Consider the following 21,282-nt stretch of genomic DNA (forward strand, 5'->3'; position numbering starts at 1 on the left):
CAAAGGGTAAAAAAAACTTACCTCCATCAAAAGTCCTCATGATTTAACTCCAGTTCAAATGTTTCCATGTGCTGTCTACACCTTCCAGAAATGTAACATTGCATGAGTGACACTTGATGTGTACTTGGCTCAAGTGGAGCGCATCACCTTTCACAGTCGTTGTACATTTCCATTTTAGTTGTTCAAATACAGGATTTGCGTTCTTTTATTAGCGCATCAGCTTTGACATAAGTGCTCATGAAACAGAAGCAGCTTGGACTGCATTTTTAGGTTTACTCTCCTCGTCCCATTTGATTTTAAATGTTGCACTCCCAACCACTAGGGAGAAAAGTTTTTTTCAGTCATTCTAAATTCCGAATAAGAGGCTAACATTGAAAGCTTTGGTGTGTTTAGAATACGTCCCTTTTAATAAAACACACTTTGTAACAGTAACTTCAGAAACTACAGCTATTGCATAGACAAAGTACACAAGATAACTTTAGTACATTATTATTTTTTTTGCTCGTCAAATACACAATATGTGTCATTGGTTGTACCGGAAGGTTCAAAGTCAAGTCAGACTATTCTAAAGCAAACGGAATGAGCCCGAAATAATCGAAGCGTTTCCAGTTTGAATCATTTGCAATATTCAAAAGTAGAAATTCTCCTAAATGTCTGCGATTTTTGGATTAGTATTACATTTGACAACTTTCTTTGGTGCATGACTCAAGGCCACAGCTAGAAATATATCAACTTTGGGCATGTGCATACTTTAAAGCCAAAAATATAAATTTCAATTATAGTACCATATTATTTAACAGTTTGGCTTTAGCCACAGGTGAAACACTAAAGTCGAACTGTGACAGGGTTTTTTCAGTCTGGACCTGGATTTGACCCATCGGGGTTCAAAAGGGCGCATTGTGGCTGAAGTAGTAAAATGTTGCACACAGCGGGACACACAAATGACATATGAGCGAGGTAGTGAGCTTCACTGGTGAAAAGTATCAGTATGCCCTCGTAAATACTGCAGTTAAACTACAAAAATGGTGAACGAAAAAGGGGAAGTCAAATCAAAGCATATGTTTGCTGTGCCCCACTCGTCTTAAGGACACATTTGGATTAATTTCGCATTTTAAGAATACGAAAAAAAGCAGCATTTTTTATTTATGTAAAGGGGGGCGACCATTTTACCACTTGCTGTCGCCTGAAAATGACATCATAGTGCCCAAAGGTAGCCAATCGCAGCTCACCTAATTTCTGAGTTTAGTTAAGTGACACTCAAAAACATAAAATATTACTGTGAAGATTTTTTTTTGTCAATTTAGTTGGCATTATATAGTAAATCCCACACAAGTAATGGGAATGTCTTGAACACTTCAAACAATGAAGAATTTAGTTGGAACTAGCACAGAAAGTGAATAAATATTCCCTTTGAGAAAGATGTCAAAATATATCAATTCCAGTGCAGTATTTTTGCCCAAAATCAAACTGGTCTGCTAATCAAGGTCTGTGTTGGGAGCACCTGGGTTGAAACGGCGCGGCGCTAAACGGGTCGTCCAGACTCCGCCCCCCGATGGTCCACGAGTGCAGAGGCCCCACAGCCACCGAGCCCACGGCGGCCTGCCGGCCCACCCGGGACACCACGCGGTGCACGGCCACCGGCTGCTGCGGCAGAGGCGTCGGCTGGACCAGGGGGCGCGTCGGGACGACCTGCACGTGCTCCCTGCTCTTCCCGAACGGCGCCTGGAGGAAAACATCAGGCGCCGACTCGGGTAGTTGTGGGGCAAAAAAGGTGTTACTTGCCGTCCGTTTGTTTTTGAAAGGGGCCAGCAGAAAGATGTCGGGCGTGGGGGGGCCGCTGGGGCATTGATCGGCAGGTTTTGCTTCCGGGCAGGCGAAGGGTCCGCTCCACTCATTTGAGGGAGGTATACATTCAGTGGTCCTCTCCTGTGTCTCCATGGTGACCTGCACAGATGTCACCTTCCCGCCTCCATCTTCTTGCGTGTTACTGGACAGCACCACCTGCTGGTCTGTGTGGAGAAAAAAAAGATAGAGGTAAGCTGGAGAGTCGGCATCCTTTTTGTACTTTTCGAAACATCAAAAAAAGATGACTCAAAACAGAAAAATAATAATGGAAACAAAGAAAAAAAAATTAGAAAGCAACTGTCACTTTAAGAGGCCTGGATGCTTGTTCTTACCTGATTAGAAAGAATCAGCTTTCTGGATGAAATAAATGTTGGTTAGTGCATTCAACACAGAATTTCATATTTATTTGAGCCAAGGCACATTTTTAATCAGGAGAACCATTTTCTGCAAATAAATGTTTTAAATTACAATATTTGTATTTGGGATTTATGTTTGTGGGTCCCCAAAAAAAATATGGTCGGTCTATATGACACTTTCACTTTTTTATGAGTCTATCAAATGATGAAATTCGTTTACTTTTGTTTGTGAACAGCAAAAGAAAAAAAAATCTTATGTGAAACAACATAAAACACAACAATGACAATGCGTATTAATTAAACACCAGCCCGCATGCTGACGTTCACATTTGCATTTTATTTGGCCATCCCTTTCGAATGATGTCACAGAAAATAGAAGGGGCACAAGAAAAGATAGCACAGCTCAGACTGATGCGGGCTTGCGGGCCATGAACACAAGCAAGGAGGGCTTGAGGAAAACATCAGCTGACATTTTAGACGGGCTTTCTGCTTCAACGTGGATCGCACTGCCTGCTTGTCGCTTGCGTGCTTTTAGCGCCAAGCTAGGGAGTTGCATAGGTTCAAACTGCAAACGACTGGGAAAAAATGGAGGGCTACAAAGTTTTTGCAGTTTAGATTGGGGCAGAACAACACAGTTTATATCTTTAAATACATTTAGAGCGGAGGATTTTTTTTTTTTTAAACAATAAGTAATAGGCCATTTTGAGAATTTGACCAAATCAGAAGCAGATAGTTTGGTGATCATTTTTGAAAATTTGCCAAGAAAAAGGGGGTGCAAAGGCTCGTTACATCACTACTTGAAGCTTTAATATGTTTTTAGATTTTTCATGGCGGCCATTAGGTCCCCCCCCCCCTCTACCGGTGTGAACCAATACAATGCTGCTTTTGCCTGCCAAACATTTTCCTCCTGCAAGTGTTTTTGACCATCAAAGTCTTTCCACCTGAGACAAGACTGTGCTTTCAGAAGAGTAACCCTCGCCATATTTGGAGCAAACACACAAGTAGGGAACTCACTCACATTCATACACACACACACAAGACACCAACACAACCATCCAATGACACGACCATGCGTTTCCAAAACAACTCAAAATCAAAACAAAAATTTACACTAAAGCACATATTTTTTCAACCCCCGAGTGGTCCGGCCAAGAAAATGAAACAGGACGAACACACAAAATAAAATCCCCCTGGCAAGAAAATTCTTTTTTTTTTTTGTTTTGGAATAAAAATATAGTCCTTCATATCATGTCCATGTAAACACACGAAAACGCTTTGTACAAAGGAAGAGGAGCGGAGGACTGAACAGGATTCCCACAACTAACATATCACGTATCATCAGAGAAACACAAAAACAACTCCTTCTCACCCCTCCCCACACACACAGTCCACAAAGAAGAATGAAATATTCATATATTCTTTCAATATCATCTGATGGATATATGTCATAGATATTTTTAAGACTAATATTCAATTCTTACATTCATTCTCTAACACTCTATCTGTATTAACATTTATGGACAGGAAACAAATTCATATATCATATATGTATATATCCACAATAAAGCTATATGACAGTGACTTTATTATGTACATGGGGAAGGGTTGACTAATGTATTTACACTAATGGGGAGGAATGTCGGAAATGTGTTGAATGAGTTAAAGAAAAATGGGAATGAATGAGAAGAAATATTAAATGTTCCACCTATACTCATGGACGATTAGCAGGAATTTGTCATTTTGTTTTGATTTTATTGCGAATAGACTGACTTTTCTTTCAAGGGGACATTTATTTATCAAGTGGTAGTTCTGTGTCTCCCCATCTTTTCTTTTCTAGAATCTCACCACAAAAAGTTTGCTAATCAATTTCTAGGGGGAATAGTAACTGCAGAGGTCATCAAGGTCACTTCATATAGCAACAAAGTTCCTAAACTGGCAACGCTAACAAGTCCGCTCACTTTGTCATGTTTAGCTCCGCCCAAAAGTTGTCACGGTAACGAAAGGAATTGCTTTAAAATTGTGGAAACATGGCAATATGCATCTCCTTTAATCAAATATATTATATCTTATTTATAGACAAGTAGTATGTATAACACCTGACTACTTAAATGTATTAGAAGTGCTAGTGGCGCAACCTTGTGGTGACATTAGTAAATTACCTTCTCGCTTTAAAAATGTGAAATTGGTAGAAATGTAATTTTTATCCATTTATCCTGGGTGGATTATATTCTATACTTTACAAGAAAATAGGAAAACCTCTGGACTAAATAAACTGGGAATTATGGTGAATTTTAAAGTTTTGTGATTAAATACAGCTTTATTCGCCCGGCATGTTTTTAGAATGTCCTGATCATGTTGCTGGAAAATATATCTAGTTATAAACATACTATATAGTGCAATACAATGCTTAACTTTTTTTGTATGATTTCCTACAATGGAGAATCTGATTTTCCAAAGAATATTAACATTTGCACTATTTATGCGCTACTCATTATTCATCTATTAATGCATATGCAGAAACAGGCGTCTTCTAATTGATATGGCACACTGCTAACCGCTATTAGATTGCTTGCATTGTCATTGACAAGTTTCTAGCAAGCTATAACTTACCTCAAAAGAGGAGATAATATTCATAGAATAGTATAGCGGCCAGTAAGGATTTTGTTTTGTCGTCTTTTTTTTTGTTGCACACTTTCCACTGTTGTTCACATATCATTTGATGGCACAAGGAAAAGATAGATTTTTTTTTTCACAGTAATTTTACAATTTATAAGCAGCTTATGCAAATACATTTTAGGGTTACAAAGGAAATGAAATAAGAAATAAAGCTGGAAAATTATTATTAATACACAAAATAATTTACTAAATTATGGACATAATGTTACAAGTCATAATTTGTTACTAAATGAGAATAAATTCTTAATATTACTACCAAAAAATCTGTAATATGAAATGAATAAAGTAATATTACTAGAAAAATATTATAAGGCCTAATATAATAAAAGGAGTCACAACTTTTAAAATAAAGTTATAATATTTTGAGAATAAGGGAAATTGTAAGAAAAATTAATGTTTACAACTTTATTATGAAATAAGAACAAATAATTTTTTAAAAAAGGATTAGAGTTGTTATTTTAATAAAATAAAGTTATTCACTGTTACTGGAAATCTTAATTCTTAAGAACAACTGGTGTGGCTTTCACGTTTGTGAATTGGGGAGGCTTCTATAACAAAATCTCAATTATATCTCCCTGGGGGAATGAGTTTGAGTGACAGCTGCTAATACAAAGCTGCAAATGCAAAGCTTTGAACTTTTGAATTTTTTTTTTTTTAGTCTGGATGCCTGACGGACAAGCTAAGGTGCTAAACAAGGCTTGTTTTGTAAAACTTGTTGCCTTCTGATAATAGAACAGTTTTATTGCTTCGCCTTTGTGAAAATAAGGTGGTTTCGTATCTTTCATTCACCAGTCAGGGGAAAGGAAAATGGATATGTAATGGATATGCATGCCTTAAAAAAAAAATTAAAAAAATTTCAAGCTCTTAAAATGTGCAAATCAAACAGGGAAGGAGGGGGAGAATCTGTTCAAGGCAAACGACGACAAATTCACTTGTGCACAATGAACTACGACCACTTAGCACGAGGCTTATTGTACGCGACGACAATGACCTATAGTTTTCGCTATCAGACATCATGTAATATTCAAAGGTTAAGCTCGAGAAAGGATGAAAGTTGGAGATGGAGGAGTGGAGGAAAGATGAGAGAATGGTGAGATGGTGATGCCAATGAAGGAGCTGGGTGAGGATGGTGGGGGGGATGCAGCACGCACGAGAAAAAGATGGAAGCCGTAAGTGAGCTATGGCATGACTCGAATCCAGTGTTACGACATCTACGGAGCGGGAAAGGGGGAAGCTACGGCCTACAAGTCGATGAGCTGGTCCACCAGCAGAAGGGAGCGGGCCAAGCTGGGCAAACTGGATTCAGAGCCGCCACTGTTACTGCGCGAGTGGCCTCCTGAAACTGGCCGGAAGAGACAAGGGAGGGAGAGAGGGAGGGGGCAAAGGGCGGTCGAGCAAACAAGTTGGGGAGGGAAAGGCACAGGGTGAAGGACGGAGGAGAGAGAAAGAAGAATTGAGCTTGATAGAGCTCTGATGCTTTTTTTTTAATATTCTTAGTGAGAGAAGCGTAAGCGGTGGATCCTGGAGTTTTTAAGCCTTTGTGGAAACTTACCTTGGGAGTTCTTCCGACCGGTTACGGGGATGGGGTCAAACTCGTCCTCTGTGGCCGCCTCGGCGCCGCTTTGCTGGGGCTCAAAGTCGGAGATGAAGAGAGACGAATCTGCAGAAAAAATGTAGTCGCATTAAAGAAGTGCAAATTAGCTGCGGTTGCTTCCGACAGCAATTAACACCTGTCCTTCCTCGACACACACCCCAATCTCAAATTAGCAGCGACTGCAGGAACGAGCGCACAAAGGCGGCTTGATGAGTCGTCGCCACGCTACGGCGCCTCCAGCACATTGATTTAGCAGCGCGCAGCAGGTGGCCAGACAGACACTTCTGTTGTGATTCACAGTCGCCTCAGACGGCGACAGTCAAACGCTTTCGTTCAGCGAGCTGACGTTTAAAGGGCAGCTGCGCTTGTGCCACGCCGATGATTCCGCTTCTTGTCCACGCCGCATTTCAAAAGATAATGCTGACATTGTCGCTGCATTTACACATTACAAATGACTCATGGCTGTCTTTACATTCACAAAACATTTGAAACCAAATTTGCAGCTATTACCTCAACAAGCTAACATCACTGCTAGCTAGTAAATCTTGCAGTATTTTTTTTAATTTTGCATTTCTGCCATTATGGCTAACAAAGCTTTTCCTCTTTGCTAATACTATTATGCACATAAAAAGCAATTTAAAAGGCAATTGTCACGCATTTTTTTTTCAATTCAGACAAAATATTGCCTGAACTCCAAACCATACCAATGAAGAGGTTCCAATTCATCATCCATCTCTCCTGTGCTCAAAGCAGGAATCTCTTGGGCCAGTTTCACACACCTACCTGCTGTTTTGGGCTGAGCAGATTCTCCAGACAGCAGACCAAACTCATCTAAAGCAGACACAGCGGAGGCGGAGGACACCGAGGAGGCGGCGCTGCTTACGGCAGCTGGAGGTGCGGATGCACCAGAGATCAGAGAACAGCCCAGCAGAGAGGCGTCTGCAGTGATGTGATCTGACAAAAAAGGCAGAACGTTAGATGGTTTTCCCAGCGTCGTTAGCAACTGCCTCCGTAATCCTGACTGGATTCATAAAACAAAGGTTACCTTTTGCAGAGTCCTCTACAGAACTGCCAAAAGGATCAGACAAAGACAGCAGGTCGGGAAGCATGAGTGAAGACACGTCTGGAGATTTGAGTCCTTCAATAAGCTTCTCTGAGAAAAGACAAGGAATTCAAGAAGAAATCTTTATAATTTGTATTCATTCTGCATATTTTTGGAGTATATTTTTTTACACATAAGTTACCTGGTGCGTTAGACAGCTCAAGGGTATGGAATGGATCTGGGACGATCAACAGTGACGCTCCTGAATCAGTGTCAACAATGGCTGACGGTCGTTCAGCTAAGATAAGCAAAATAAAATGCAAATCGTAAAAAAGGAGATTTTTATGTGTTTGTGTAACGGCTACCTTGTGAGTCTTGTTCTGTATTTTCCTCGTGTGAGGTCTGCAAGCCCGGTATCAGCTCTCCACACGGCGTTTCACACTCTGAGGGCGGGTCTGCAATCCACGGCCACACAAAATTTTCATAACTCAAAAATGTAAAGTTCAAGTCAATATGCAAAAATTTACCCGAAGGCTTTGCATCCTTGGGTTTGATTTCCTCTGCGATAAAACCCGAAAAGCTATCATTGTCGTCGAACGGGTTCCATGTGGGTGGTGAGGTGATGTCACCGCTGGAGGCGGGGACTTTGTTTTGGTCCTGGGCGAGATCGCCATGAGGCTGGACGGAGTCAACTTGAGGCCTAAAGACAAAAGAAACTAGTTGAAACAGAGGACAGAGGGGAACTGGATTCAATTTCCAGGATATAAAATGACTTACTGGACAATGTCTTCCTCTGCTGCCTGTGAGGAGTCTTCGTTGGCTCCATTGGTGGTGCTCGCCGTGACGTCACTTGGGACACGTTTGTGGCTTTGCACCTCCGTTGTCTTCGGGGAAGCGGGTGGAGTCTGATTTGAAAAGAATCACGCGTGTGGAATACCGGGTCATATTGTCTACTTGTTTCATTTACAAATTTTTACTGAGCATTTAAATCTAAATCAGGCTCGGAATGTTTTCGTGAAAAACACAAATTACCGTCTCAGCTGCAACTTCCGTGGCAGCCGCCTGAGCTTGGACGACCGACGTCTGACTCGTTTGCTGCGGTTGCTCGTCTGGCGGTTTGTTGAGTGTCGGCTGAGCTGCGGGCGTCTGAGCCTGAGTGGGCAGCTTGCGTCGAGCGGGACGCTGAGGTGCCGCCGGGCTGGACGGACATTGCGGCGCCTGTTGTGAGGCGGCGTTGGCCACGGACGGAGGCGGAGCCGTTTGCTGGGCTGTGGACGGCTGCGCTTGGGCTTGCGGCTGGACATCTGCCTTGGAAACGGGTGCTACAACGTCTGCCGCTGAAGCAGGCTGCACAGCACACTTACATAAGTCGCCATTGAAACGTCTAACCCAAAATTCCACATCTCTTATATACCTGCTTCTGTGCCGCTACGGCTTGGCTGGAGTTATTTTGTGACTGGACCAGAGGCAAAGCACAAGTTTGCGCCTTCTGTGACTGGAGGGCCGCAGCTGGCTGCGAGAGATTCAAGCTGACTCCTGTGGGAGATCGCACACATGGATATTTGCATGTTGGCAAATGCATCCTTATGACATGTCGTTCACTACTGTGAAAATAATGAGTAGAATTAGTTAGCAAATAAGCTAATAGTTAGCCTCGTTGCTTTTATTTTTTCTACTTTGTTTTTTTTTTTATCTGCAGTCTGGGTGAAGTAGGAACACAAGCAATTTTTGTCTTGGTTTCTCATAATTCAAAAAAAATAAAAAATGTTAAATCCAGCATAGATGAAACCCACTTTTTTTCCCCACCAACATAACTCGAGTAGCACATTAGGGAACCAGGCAAGAGAATCTAATTTCTAATACCGCTGCCTTTAATTTCACTTTCTGACACGTGTTCTTGATCCTGTCCACTCGAGAATTAATCTTTATTCTACTGCTCTGTGACAAATATGGGTAAAGTCCTGCCACTTACCAACAGGCTGAGCTGCCCCGGCGGGAAGATTAGCCCGCTTGCGAGGCGTGAGGGCAGCGGGCTGAATGGGAAGGATGCCAGCGGCGGCTTGAGTATGAGCAGCTTTGGGCCTCTGGCGAGGGGTGATCGAAGTTTCGGTGGTTGGGATGGGGTCTGTCAGTCTGGGAACAAAGACGGGCGTTAGCTCAAAATGATTAACTCGCTGATATTAGCACATCTCAAAAGGCAATCTGAGAATGTGAGACTTACCGGGGCTTGGCTTGACTCTTCTTGGCTGCAGCAGCTTCGCTTGCTTTGATTGGCTCAGGAAGTTTGGAAGGAATTGAAGAATTCTTGATGCGGAGGGAGGGAGAAGGAAATCTTTATTTACACTGTCAAGCGCAACAAGGCAGAACATAAAATAAAAAGCAATGCGGGCGGTCGACAGTTTGCGGTGCTCATGATGTTATCACGTGGATTGATTGGTACCTTTTCATAATGTTGAATTATCTGCTTTAGTGGGTCACGCTCAATAAAAAAGCATGTGAATGAAATCAATCACGGATGACAGAAAGAAAAAACCAACAACAGACCTTCACGTTCTGAACAGGACAAGTCCGCTGTGCCAGTTTAAAGGCAAAGTAGGACACCTGGTAGATATCTGGCCTTTTGTCTGGGTCAGGCTCCAGCATGTAGCCTGCAAAAACATGACACAGAGCTGTCAGGGTCGGATTATTTATTAAAAAAAAAGAAGAGCAGAACTAGTGAGTCACAAATCCATGCCTTTGTGAGAGCACAATTTGCCAAACAACAGTTTAATAATAAAAGTGTTAAGAAGGACTAACGAATGAGGCAGTGGAGATCATAAGAGTAGCGGGAGTTGTCCGGAATGGTGAAACTGCCATCGCAAATGGCCACCTGGCTTTCACCAAAGGGCAGAGTGAAGAAGCACAACTTGTAGAGCAAACACCCCAGCGCCTGGAGAAGGAACACCACATGCACGCCCCATCACACCAAAAACACCAAGCCGAGACGAAAGGAGCGATCAAAACAAGCTTGTCAAATACATCGCACTCGTTTAATTTCAACGCTCAATTTGTATTAGTTGCAAAGTAATGTTGACAGAAGCTCAGGCTATCATATTTTGTTTTATAATCCCAGATCGCAAAGCCTCTGTTTAATAACTAAAGCTATTGGGTAACACGCCCTTGGGTGTCCAGAAGGGGGAGAAATTCCAGGTCCAACTGCATTGAAGTCTAAAAATAGATTATACAGTACAGTGGCTGCTTTCAATGCATGGCTGGCTACCTTTCGAGTGCCACAATGCAACCAGAGCAATCATTCAGAGAGGAAACGATCAAAAGCGAAGCACACACAAACAAATCTGATTTTGAGCAATTAATTTTTTTTTGTCCTGTTCGATCACTCAGCACAATCCTGATTGACGGGTATCTCTTGAAGATTAACTGAAATGTTAAGCCTGGGCAACATTACTTTTGTTCTGAGCTACGAAGTTCCTGAAACGGAACGATAGCCGATTGGGAAGTGAAAATTGTCGTGTGTATGTCATATTTTAGTTGCGCCAGTTTCAGATTTGATGTCTCTTCCCAAAATCATTGTCTCAAAATTCCTCACTATCATTACCAACCCATATATCTGCTTTGGTGGTAATGATCTTGTTGTTGTAGAGGTTCACCATCTCAGGTGCACGATATGACAAGGTGGTGTACCTGAGGGGGTAGGAAAAAAAAAGACAAAGAATTGCATTCAATCTGATCATGTGACCCCCCAAAAAATAATAACACACTCACTTTTTAATCTCTTCCTCCACAGCTGCCACGCCTTCCGTCTGTGGACTCAGGGACTTGTTAGTGGCGCTGCCAAAGTCACAAAGCACGTAATGACCTTTGTCGTGCAGGAGGATGTTCTCCACCTAGACACATCAAAGATGAGACTTGACACACACTTAAAGGCAACCATCAAACTCGTAATTGACCTTATCTGGCACTTTGCATAATGAACGGGGTGGGGGGAAAAAAATATTCACATGGCGGCCCATTGGATTTAAGTGAGTCTTTGCGACACCCAAAAATAGAAAGTGCAAGAAAATTCACAATGTGTCACCTTAAGGTCTCTGTGGACGATAGGCGTCTTGCGCTGGTGCAGGCGCGACACGGCATCGCAGGTGTCGCAGAAGATCTGAAGCACCTCGGCCTCTGTGAAGCCTGTCTGCAGCCTTTGATTCATCAAATTAACAACCTGGCCGCCTGCAAAATAAGCAGGATGCATATGTAAAAAAAAAAAAAAATCGTCTTCATGGTGATTTACAAGTGCGTCCATGTGGGTCACACTGATAAAAATATCCTCTTCACGCTTCATTAGGGTCCCTCAGTGGCTAACAAAAAAACAGCTTTTTCCATTCACTTGACTGTAGAAAAGAAGTAACGTGCTTCTGGAAAGATTTTGCATTTTCTCATTCATTCAGAATTTGAACCCTGTCATCTCAAATACAAATTAATTAAAGACATAATGGGAGCAACAAAAGAAAAATGACTTCACTAAAACACTATGAAGAAGCTGTATTGCGAAACAAAACATACAAGATATTACTTGTCACAAAACTCAAATCAACAGAAAAAGTTACACTATCACAGGCACACCCCGTTTTCCTCGAGGCAACTCACCCTTGCAGTAGTCCATCAGTATGAAGACCTCCCACACGTCCCTTGACCCCATGGCTGTGATGCTGGAGTCCAGATAAGCCACAATATTCTTGTGGCCCACGAGGTCCTTCTGCAAGCCGAGACACAAAAAGGGCATCGTGACCTCGCGGGAAGTTAGCGCGAGACGTGCCAATTTTGAGCGACAAGAATGTTTGGAAGCAGCGAGTGAGCAAGTTACTGTTGTTTTTTAAAAGAAAACACTGGAGGGAGGAGCCTGGCAGATAAAACGTGTCACTCCAAACTCAACATTCCGTTCCTCAATATATAAATAGAATATAGAATAAAATACATTATTTCCAGCCGTATTTTTGTGTGAGCTTCATGAAGCAGGCGTCTAACTTCCATCAACTCACCATGATTTGAATCTCGCACTTGCACACTTGCAGGTCGTACTCGTTGTTGACGTACATCCTCTTCAAGGCGCATCGCACGCCCTGATTTGTTTTCACCAGGAACACGATTGCAAAGCCACCTGTTAGGACACACACACGGACAAGAATTCATATTGCACGTCAACTGCACGCTGCATTTGTCCGATTTTGATCAAGGCATTCAAACCACATTGAAATTCATCAAAATGGTCAGGACAAATAAAACGTTTGAGGCCTGTACAGTGTTATGCATTAGTCATGTCTTTGCTGCGGGCTTGATATAGTGTCGAGGCCGACATGGCGGCCTTACCATCTGCTGCAGCTCAGACCACAAATTCACTTTGCGCCCTTCGGTCTGGATCACTCGTCTTTGATTTCAGGCTGATGTTACGCGCTTACCGTGGCGTGCCATATTGAATTCTACGACAGCGCGCTGCATTAAAAGTGTATGAGATGGCCATGTAGCTAAATGTACAGTATGTTTGGACACAACATTAGGTACCCCTGCAGTCCTAAATCAAGTTGCTGTGACATCACAGTACAATGGCCGATGTGTCCCAAATGAAGCATTCCAACACATGAAGTTTCCTGTTTTTCATTTCATACAACAAATTACCTGCAACTGCTCAATGCAAATGAATAAAAGTGGGGCTAAAAATAGACGCAATCCATTTCTGCATCGAAAATACAAATAAGTAAACTGACAGCAGGGATGCTAATATTTGCTGATATACAAACAACTAAAAGGATCACAGTATTGTTTTGACAGTAGCAATCAACACAAAGTATTGGCACAGTGAGAATTTTGCTCCAGCTCTCGTATTGGCTTTCCCTACATTTTACGAGTGCACAGGGAGTGCAATTTACATGGAAAAATAGATGTTTATACTGTCTTAATCTCATAAGCAGGCAAAGTGGATTTTATGTTGTCTTATCCTCCCACCTCAGTCGCACGGAATGAAATTATCTCGCTAGTCAGTTTTTAATTGAGTTTCTTTCTCGCAATCGATGATGGAGCTGGCTTCTTGGGTCGTTTAACTCAAAAGCGAGACCATAGAAAGTCCGTTTTGAGGCTCTGGATCTAATACAGCAAGAGCATTTGATCCACACTACAATTTAAACTCACAAAATTATCATTTACATTTTTTAATCCTGTCTACCCACCTGCTGCCATGCACATAACAGAACAGCTTGTGTGTTCAATTTAACAGAAACTTCACACCATACAAGTAAATTTGCACATAAATGGCAACAATATAATACTGAATATTATCAGGAGAGGGGCAGGCAGACTTTCCACTGGGTCAGCACAAGAAAAACAAATTGATAGATGAGGTTTTCTTGCATTTAAAGGAATTAATAGTGTCTTAATGCACACACATCAAAATGCATAATCTAGAATGATTGTTGTGAGAGCCCCTTGTCAAGTCATGGACTATTTCATCTTTTTAAAAGGTTTGAAGATTTTCTCAGTGACAAGTTGGCAGTGACAGTCGAAGAGGTTTCTATTGGTGACTATGAAAGCATTGAGATGATTCGACAATAATGCACATGGATTTTAGAGGTTTTCTCTGTCTCAGAAATTGATTTCACAATTTTTGATTCACATGAATATGCAGGGTGATAAAAGCCAAATGTGTGCCTCGGTTGCTAAACATTGACAACATGCGAGAGAGTAACAAATGCACTCATTCACCTTCGGCTATGATCTCCTCCACGGTGACTTGGTGGCGGCCGACAGTAAAGGTTCGCCCGATGAAGTTCCCCCCGGCATGGCTGGACCCGGAGCTGCTACCACCTCCTCCAGAACCAGGTCCGGAGCTGACCAACTCCCGACGGGAATCGAAGAACTTCCTCATGGCGTCAAAAACGACAGGATACTAGATTTGTGGCTTAAGAGGGATGCTTTGTCGTTGTTTGGTTTTGTAGCATCCAAACACGGATATCAGTGTCGATGACGCCGAAAGAGATTTTGATGGTAGAATGAAAATTGGCACGCCGAACACGGTTGCGCCTAGCTGTTATGTAAGTGAATTACACAGCAGCGGGGAGGCTATAGTAGCATCCTCCGGGTAACGTACAGTAATTTCCCTTTTGTAGCTATTTAGCTCGTTTCATCCGACGAAAACATCTCTTCCATCTCTGATAGCAGCTAGCCGGATGCTAGCTCCTCGCACGCTATGACATTTCGCGTTTGAGGTTATCCGTGTTATCCTCTGTTGAGGGGCTTCGAAGGAAAACTGCCTCTCTCGGCCAATATTTCCATCCTCAGTCGAGCTGTGCGGACGTTCGGTGGCACGTAGCCTCGCTGGTAGCCATTTAATCACATCTACTGACGATAAAACCTGATTTAATAGTTTTCTTTTTAAATCTTGCTTCGCTTCTCGTCGATCACACTATTTGGAATCAAACTCAAAACGTGACACGTTCCTAAAAATGAGTAAAGAGCGTCCGGAGGTTTTTTGCTTCAATCTCGGCAGCCACAGCGTTCTCTGGCTGCCAACGCTATCGCAACATCCCGAGCTGTTGCCGTTCAAGGCTCGCATGGGATTATGGGTAATGTAGTGCGCCACACGCAGCTGCAGCCTCTCCTCCCTCATCGGGTATGAGGTCATATGTGGCGTTCAGGGGGAGTGAGTGACAGCAGAAAGCACCACTGATAACTGGGTTTCACTGTCGTCCCTGTTTTTAATTACTCAGTCAAGTAATGATAGACTTTAATATAAACGACATTACTTTAATTTGCTGAACTGGAATGCAAATAAAAATAAATTGTATTCATAGCTTTGTGTTATTCCAAGGTAATTAAAATGACCAACATGTAATACAAGTCTTGAATGCAACTGTGGTAAGAGTTGACTAGTATTTCCATTTATTTGTGAATATGGCATTCTAAGAAATGTATAATGTAATGTCGGTATTGTGAAATAGCGAAAGTGGAAAGCTCGACTTCCTGTTTTGCTGTGGTACTTGAACGTATCTGCATAACGCAAATGCTTTTGCAAAAAAAAAAAAAAAGAAAAGAAAAAAAGAAAAGACTCCAAGTAGGTGGGACTTTGGGCCATCTGAGTGATAAAACCCATAGTTTCCTGGTTTACGCTGTCTATTGGCTGACGTACAGATTGCACCGTCATCGACACAGGTAAGACTTCTGTTCCGTTTGCGGTGTGATAAGTGTTAAGAGCAATATACAACACTTTTTGCAGGTTTTGAATTTGACGCAATCGAATTGAGACTGCGGCACGGTGGGCGCCCTCGATGACTTCTGGGTGTGCCCAATTTGATCACAAGTTAACGGGTTGTCTTTTAAGTCTTGCGAAATCATGCAACTATTCAACTCGGTTTAGTGAGAGCAATGCCTTTTGGAGTTGGGAAGTTAATATAAAGTTATTTACGCGTTGATCAAATTTCCCAATCTTGCACAATTCTTGGCACAATACTGCAGTATTGTTTTATGATGACGACTGTATAAATCAAATATGACCTTATTTAGTTAGTACATTTATGCCGTGCTTCTTAGTTATACAGTAACTGCAGCGTAAGATATGCCACACAATACCACACCGCCCATAATTCATAAATAGATCGGATCATCCAAGAAAGAATGCATGACTGAAATGAAGAGCAGCCAACACAAAGTGAAGGTAGTTAGCAGGACTGCTTGTCAGTTCTGAGATTGTAGGTTCAAATCTCCTGCCTTTTTGGGCAAATTTTACATGTTTTCTCTATGCTTCCTTCCACATGATAAAAACATTTGTGTGGCCCATTGAAGACTTGAAGTTTACATACAAGTGCCTTCATTATTAATTTGGGGTACTCCACCTCTGCCCCCAAAAAGGCAGCTTCGAGGGGCTGCAGCTCACCCGGCCGTCATCCTATTGAGAACAAGCACTTTGGAAACAGAGGGACATAAACTGAATATAATATAATATAATATAATATAATATAATATAATATAATATAATATAATATAATATAATATAATATAATATAATATAATATATATAATATGTCTTGTCACCGTGGGATAGTAGGAAACGCAATTTCGATCTCTTTGTGTGTCTTGACGTGAAGAAATTGACAATAAAGCAGACTTTGAATAGTAGTTATAGTACCAGTAATGTAAAAGCAAACACACACCCATGTGTGTATGTACACACAGTCAAATGTGTGATGGCGACACACAAATGATCCTGTGGCAGCCCCTGGGTCCTCTTGTGAACTATAGAGAAGAACAACGTCCTAACAGTATTTGTATATTTGATCATCTAATGTTTGTCTTGTTGAATTTCCCTTTGATGGAGATGAATGGATAGAGCCTAAGATGGAATTTAAAAGTAAACTACAAATAAATACAAATTAAAATTAATTATGTCCTGTAACTGAGTGAAGAGATTGTCATCAGTAAAATAATTTAAATAAAAAAAAAAAGAAAAACACATAAAAAGTATACTAAGCCTTCTGATTGTGGAGAGGCAGTATAATCTGTAAAAATATTCATTAAATAAAATTGAATTGTGCCCCATGATTGGGTGGAAGATGCAAATTAAATTGACAGATAACTTCAATTAAATTAAATCTACAAAGGTCAACAACCTGAGGGAGTATGGGTAGTCATTATGCGGCCATTTCCGTGTAAGAAGATCCACATGGGCAGGAAATAGTGAGCTATGCACTGCGGTTGGTTTAATTACAGGTGTGTTCAAACAAAAGAAAAAAAAACCCAACTCTTAATGGGATTCGCTGGAACCAAGAGAACCTGTCAACAGGTGTACGCAAGAGCCTCCATGGGACATGAATTATTGAGATGGAGGTTAATGAGGGTCACTATGAACAATACTACCCGTTGCTACGGCTACCACGTTATTAACTGAACTATATTTTTTTGCAGCTCTCTATTCATCTCACTATGGCAGCGGTGAGTCTACTGCTATTTTTGTTAAAAAGAAATTCGCATTGATTATGGAGTTGTTTTTTTCATTTTTTTTTCTTTCTTAACAACTAGATTGGAAAACGCGGAACAGTGATGGAGGCAGCTGGATTCGACCCAGAGGCAGACGCCCAGAAACTTCGTGGCGCTATGAAGGGAGCTGGTGAGTCTCACAAAATAGTGTGTCTCCATGGAAAAACAAACTCCTCCTACTCTCTGACAAAGTAAAAAATTCCATCTTGCTCAGGTTTTCTACAGCCCATTTATTTTTCTCATTTGTGACAGCTATGCATTGTAGCGAACATTCAGGCTTGTTTGTAACGGCGACTATATAAATGGGAATGTTGATTTTATTAGCTTAAATCATCCTCGCCTGACTCTGACACATGCTTTCTATGTTGAGGCCAATTTGCTTTTCCCTGATTCTGTGACCGAATCACGAGGAAAAAAAACACCTCACCCCGGAGCACTGAAAATGATCATTTGTCTTATTTTTTAACAAAAGAAAAAATGTCTCACAGGCACCGATGAGGCTGTCATCATTGAGGTGTTATCGCACCGCACTATCGCCCAGAGGCAGCGTATCAAGGAAGCCTTCAAACAGGCGGTGGGGAAGGTGAGCATAAACAAAATATTGTCCCCATCCTAATTATACGAAGAAACAAAAGGAGACAGCTGGAGAGTTGCAAAACATCTGTTTTCACATCTTAATTCCCCAAGCTGCACTTTTTGTTCGTTCTGTATGCAAGACTTGAATTTCGTTGCCATGGCGCTGCTAACGTGACTGTGAATCATTAGCGGGTAAAAAGCAGAAATGGATCCTAGAAAAGTAACGTGAACAATGAGAGCGTTGTAATCTGGTGGAAGGATCATCGCACCATATAATCAATAAAACAAGTGGGAGGCACATATTGCCTTTTTTTCGTTAATGCCTTTTACAAAACTGACACGTATTGTTCCAATTAATTTCAGATTTAAAGAAGATCCATCATAGAAAAATAGATGGGCCAAACAAAGATCTACTGGAAGTCAATGTGTGTCGCTTACCTTCATGTTTGGCATCATCTAAAAATGTCACGGCAGTCACGTTGCTAGCAAGCCACACTGCAAACACATACCACAAAATTTGAAGCTAAGCAAAGCAAAATTACTCCTGGTAGTGTTTTGAATTGGATTTTTCCAAACCTCCTCAGGACCTGGCCGACGAGCTGTCCTCGGAGCTGAGCGGGAACTTCCGTAGCGTGGTGCTGGGTCTGCTCATGCTGGCACCCGTGTACGACGCCTACGAGCTGCAAACTGCCATGAAGGTCAGAGGTGACTTGGGAAGCTTGATGCTACTAATCAATACAAAAAAAATTGAAAAACATACATTGTGTGATAACAGGGAGCTGGAACAGAGGAGGCGTGCCTGATCGATATTCTGGCTTCCAGGTCTAATCCTGAAATCCAAACAATCAATGCAGCCTACAAAAAACGTGAGTGTCAATTGTCTCATCAACGAGGGCTAAAATGGTCGTACTGAAATTATTTTTTGGGGGGTCCTGTCAGAATATGGCAATAACCTGGAGGAGGACGTGTGTGGAGACACGTCAGGAATGTTCCAGAGAGTTTTGGTCTCTTTACTCACGGTAAGATACCTCCAAGATTTGAACCCAGAACCTCTTGAGTGTGTGGCAGAGGTGCAAACAAGTGTTCACCGTGCTACCTACATAACAAAACGAAAAAATTGTCTCATATAGGCTGGACGTGATGAAAGCGAGACAGTGAACGAGGCCCTAGTGTTGCAGGATGCCAAGGTAAAGAATTTATTTCGGTGTTTAGACAAACCGTATTTAAAAATGAAGTCCTAAATATGATCGATGTTACGGTTGTAGGAAATCTACGAGGCAGGCGAGGCTCGATGGGGCACGGACGAGGTGAAATTCCTGACCGTGCTCTGTGTGAGGAACAAGAAGCATCTGTTACGAGGTATATTTGCACAAGCGTAAGTTCTGTTTGACTTTCTGTCATGAGGGGTTTGTACATTAAACTTTTTTTGCGTGCCACTCATCGTGCATCTGGAATGGATTCACTTTACTTTTTTCACATTTTATTGTTTCAAAATGGCTGTGCAGTGATCCTCACCATCCGGCCTAATTTAGTTTGAGCTTTGCTACGGCTACAAATCACTGCCAAAATGGGAGTACGCAACTTGGCCTTTCCGCAGATTTTTTTATTTTTAAACTTATTCTCCATTCTTTGCTGAAAATTTCTCCTATTCACTGCTTTTGTTCAATATGTTTTGATTTGGCGCCATCTGGTGTCAACCTGCTGCCAAAACATTGTTTAAATGAATTGAGTAGTGTCATTTAGACAAAAGTAGTCCATAATTGTAATTTTGAGGGCAATTTTTTTATATTTCATTTTGAAATATAACATAAAACATGGAAAAAGTCGGTCACTGAATACTTGCACTGTATTATTTAACTCATCTCTCTATTTACTTGCTTCTTTCCTCAACTTATTATTTCTTTTTTGTTCAGTGTTCGAAGAGTACCAAAAAATTTCCGGGAAAGACATTGAGGAGAGCATCAAGAGGGAAATGTCAGGTTGCCTGGAGGATGTTTTCCTGGCCATAGGTATGTCACAGATAATACTGTAGCTATTTCCAGCTCTCAGAAATATTGACTTTGTGTTGTCTTCATCCAGTGAAATGTATCAGGAACAAACACGCCTTCTTTGCCGAACGTCTGTACAAATCAATGAAGGTAACTATCGCTCGCTTCAGCGAGATGATTAAAAATGTCATTTTGACGTGTTTGCTGACATCGTACGCGTGCGAGCAGGGTCTAGGCACCACCGACAGTGTACTCATAAGGATCATGGTGTCGAGGGCCGAGATTGACATGTTGGACATCAAGGCGCAGTTCCTGAAGATGTACGGCAAGTCTCTCCATTCATTCATTAAGGTGAGATACTCCACTGTCAGACAACTTATTAATCAGTCAGCCAATGCACCAATGTTAGCTAGCTAGCTAGCATCGGTGTATTGGTGCTAGCTATCCCTGCTAAGCTAGCTATCTGTTCTTTAGGGAGATACGTCTGGTGACTACCGCAAAATCCTTCTGGAACTGTGTGGAGGAGAGTGAAAAGAAATACAGAGAGGAAGATCAGCCATCCATGTTGTTCCACGTCGTGAATGACTCACTTTCCTCCCCATCATCTCCTCCGGCCTTTACATTTCTCAACTTCAACTGACCACCGTGCCTTGTTTTACTGTTTCTAAAGACCAATTAAACCAAAAACCAGTGACCTTTTACACATGTCCGTGTTTTTCTTCTCTTAAAGGATTTACGAATGGTAATAGCTCCACGATGCGCCTCCGCATCTTCACTGACGGAAAAGACAAATGTGATCGGCTTCTTGTCTCGTTACCGCCCATTCAAGTCCATTTGTTTAATTGAAGCCATTCTTCATTGGTTGAGTCAGCCTCTCAATTACATTAACAGGATCCTAGCCACAATTTTCAACAGTAAAGTGTACTCTAATTAAGTTAAGGACGAGGTCTCTATTCCCAAACTCCCGTCTTCAGCCGGGAGTTGTCAGGGAAACACGGTGTAGCCGTTGTCGCTTTAACAACTGCGAGGCACTAACACAACAAAAAAAAAAAACGATATTGTCGTCTTTTGTTGACATAGTGCACAACTCAATGTCTCATTATGGTGACTTAAAACGAAATGACTCATAGGCAACCTTGCCAGTTAATGACTTTGCAACCTGTATCACCGTGATGCTTTTTAGAAAAAAAACAATGA

General features: G+C 41.7%; 2 protein-coding genes across 3 annotated transcripts; one reads left to right on the forward strand and one right to left on the reverse strand.

Annotated features, from left to right (window-relative positions):
* Nucleotides 1-363: 363 nt before the first annotated feature.
* aak1b (AP2 associated kinase 1b) lies at nucleotides 364-15,117 on the reverse strand. 2 transcript variants are annotated; one of them, XM_088391655.1, is made up of 20 exons: nucleotides 14,255-15,117; nucleotides 12,541-12,659; nucleotides 12,149-12,257; nucleotides 11,589-11,731; nucleotides 11,276-11,397; nucleotides 11,113-11,194; nucleotides 10,310-10,442; nucleotides 10,058-10,161; nucleotides 9,735-9,817; nucleotides 9,486-9,646; nucleotides 8,928-9,049; nucleotides 8,546-8,860; nucleotides 8,291-8,418; nucleotides 8,041-8,213; nucleotides 7,879-7,968; nucleotides 7,716-7,811; nucleotides 7,517-7,624; nucleotides 7,255-7,425; nucleotides 6,430-6,537; nucleotides 364-2,009 (listed from the first exon to the last, which is right to left on the reverse strand). In XM_088391655.1, exons 1-20 carry the CDS (start codon nucleotides 14,415-14,417, stop codon nucleotides 1,480-1,482), a joined length of 3,060 nt encoding a protein of 1,019 aa, XP_088247781.1. In that variant the 5' UTR covers nucleotides 14,418-15,117; the 3' UTR covers nucleotides 364-1,479. The 2 variants fall into 2 exon arrangements, with proteins under 2 accessions (XP_088247781.1, XP_088247782.1); XM_088391656.1 differs by lacking the exon at nucleotides 364-2,009 and adding an exon at nucleotides 2,519-6,219.
* Nucleotides 15,118-15,569: 452 nt separating this feature from the next.
* On the forward strand, nucleotides 15,570-20,786 carry anxa4 (annexin A4). Its single transcript, XM_088391670.1, has 13 exons — nucleotides 15,570-15,700; nucleotides 17,450-17,476; nucleotides 17,564-17,651; nucleotides 18,010-18,104; nucleotides 18,682-18,795; nucleotides 18,873-18,963; nucleotides 19,037-19,116; nucleotides 19,228-19,284; nucleotides 19,363-19,456; nucleotides 20,011-20,106; nucleotides 20,177-20,235; nucleotides 20,314-20,436; nucleotides 20,560-20,786. The coding sequence occupies exons 2-13, from the start codon at nucleotides 17,468-17,470 to the stop codon at nucleotides 20,614-20,616; spliced, it is 963 nt and encodes a 320-aa protein (XP_088247796.1). The 5' UTR covers nucleotides 15,570-15,700; nucleotides 17,450-17,467; the 3' UTR covers nucleotides 20,617-20,786.
* Nucleotides 20,787-21,282: the final 496 nt, after the last annotated feature.

Source organism: Syngnathus floridae, chromosome 12, assembly GCF_059516105.1.
Source record: "Syngnathus floridae isolate MCC-2025c chromosome 12, RoL_Sflo_1.0, whole genome shotgun sequence".
Classification (NCBI taxonomy): domain Eukaryota; kingdom Metazoa; phylum Chordata; class Actinopteri; order Syngnathiformes; family Syngnathidae; genus Syngnathus; species Syngnathus floridae.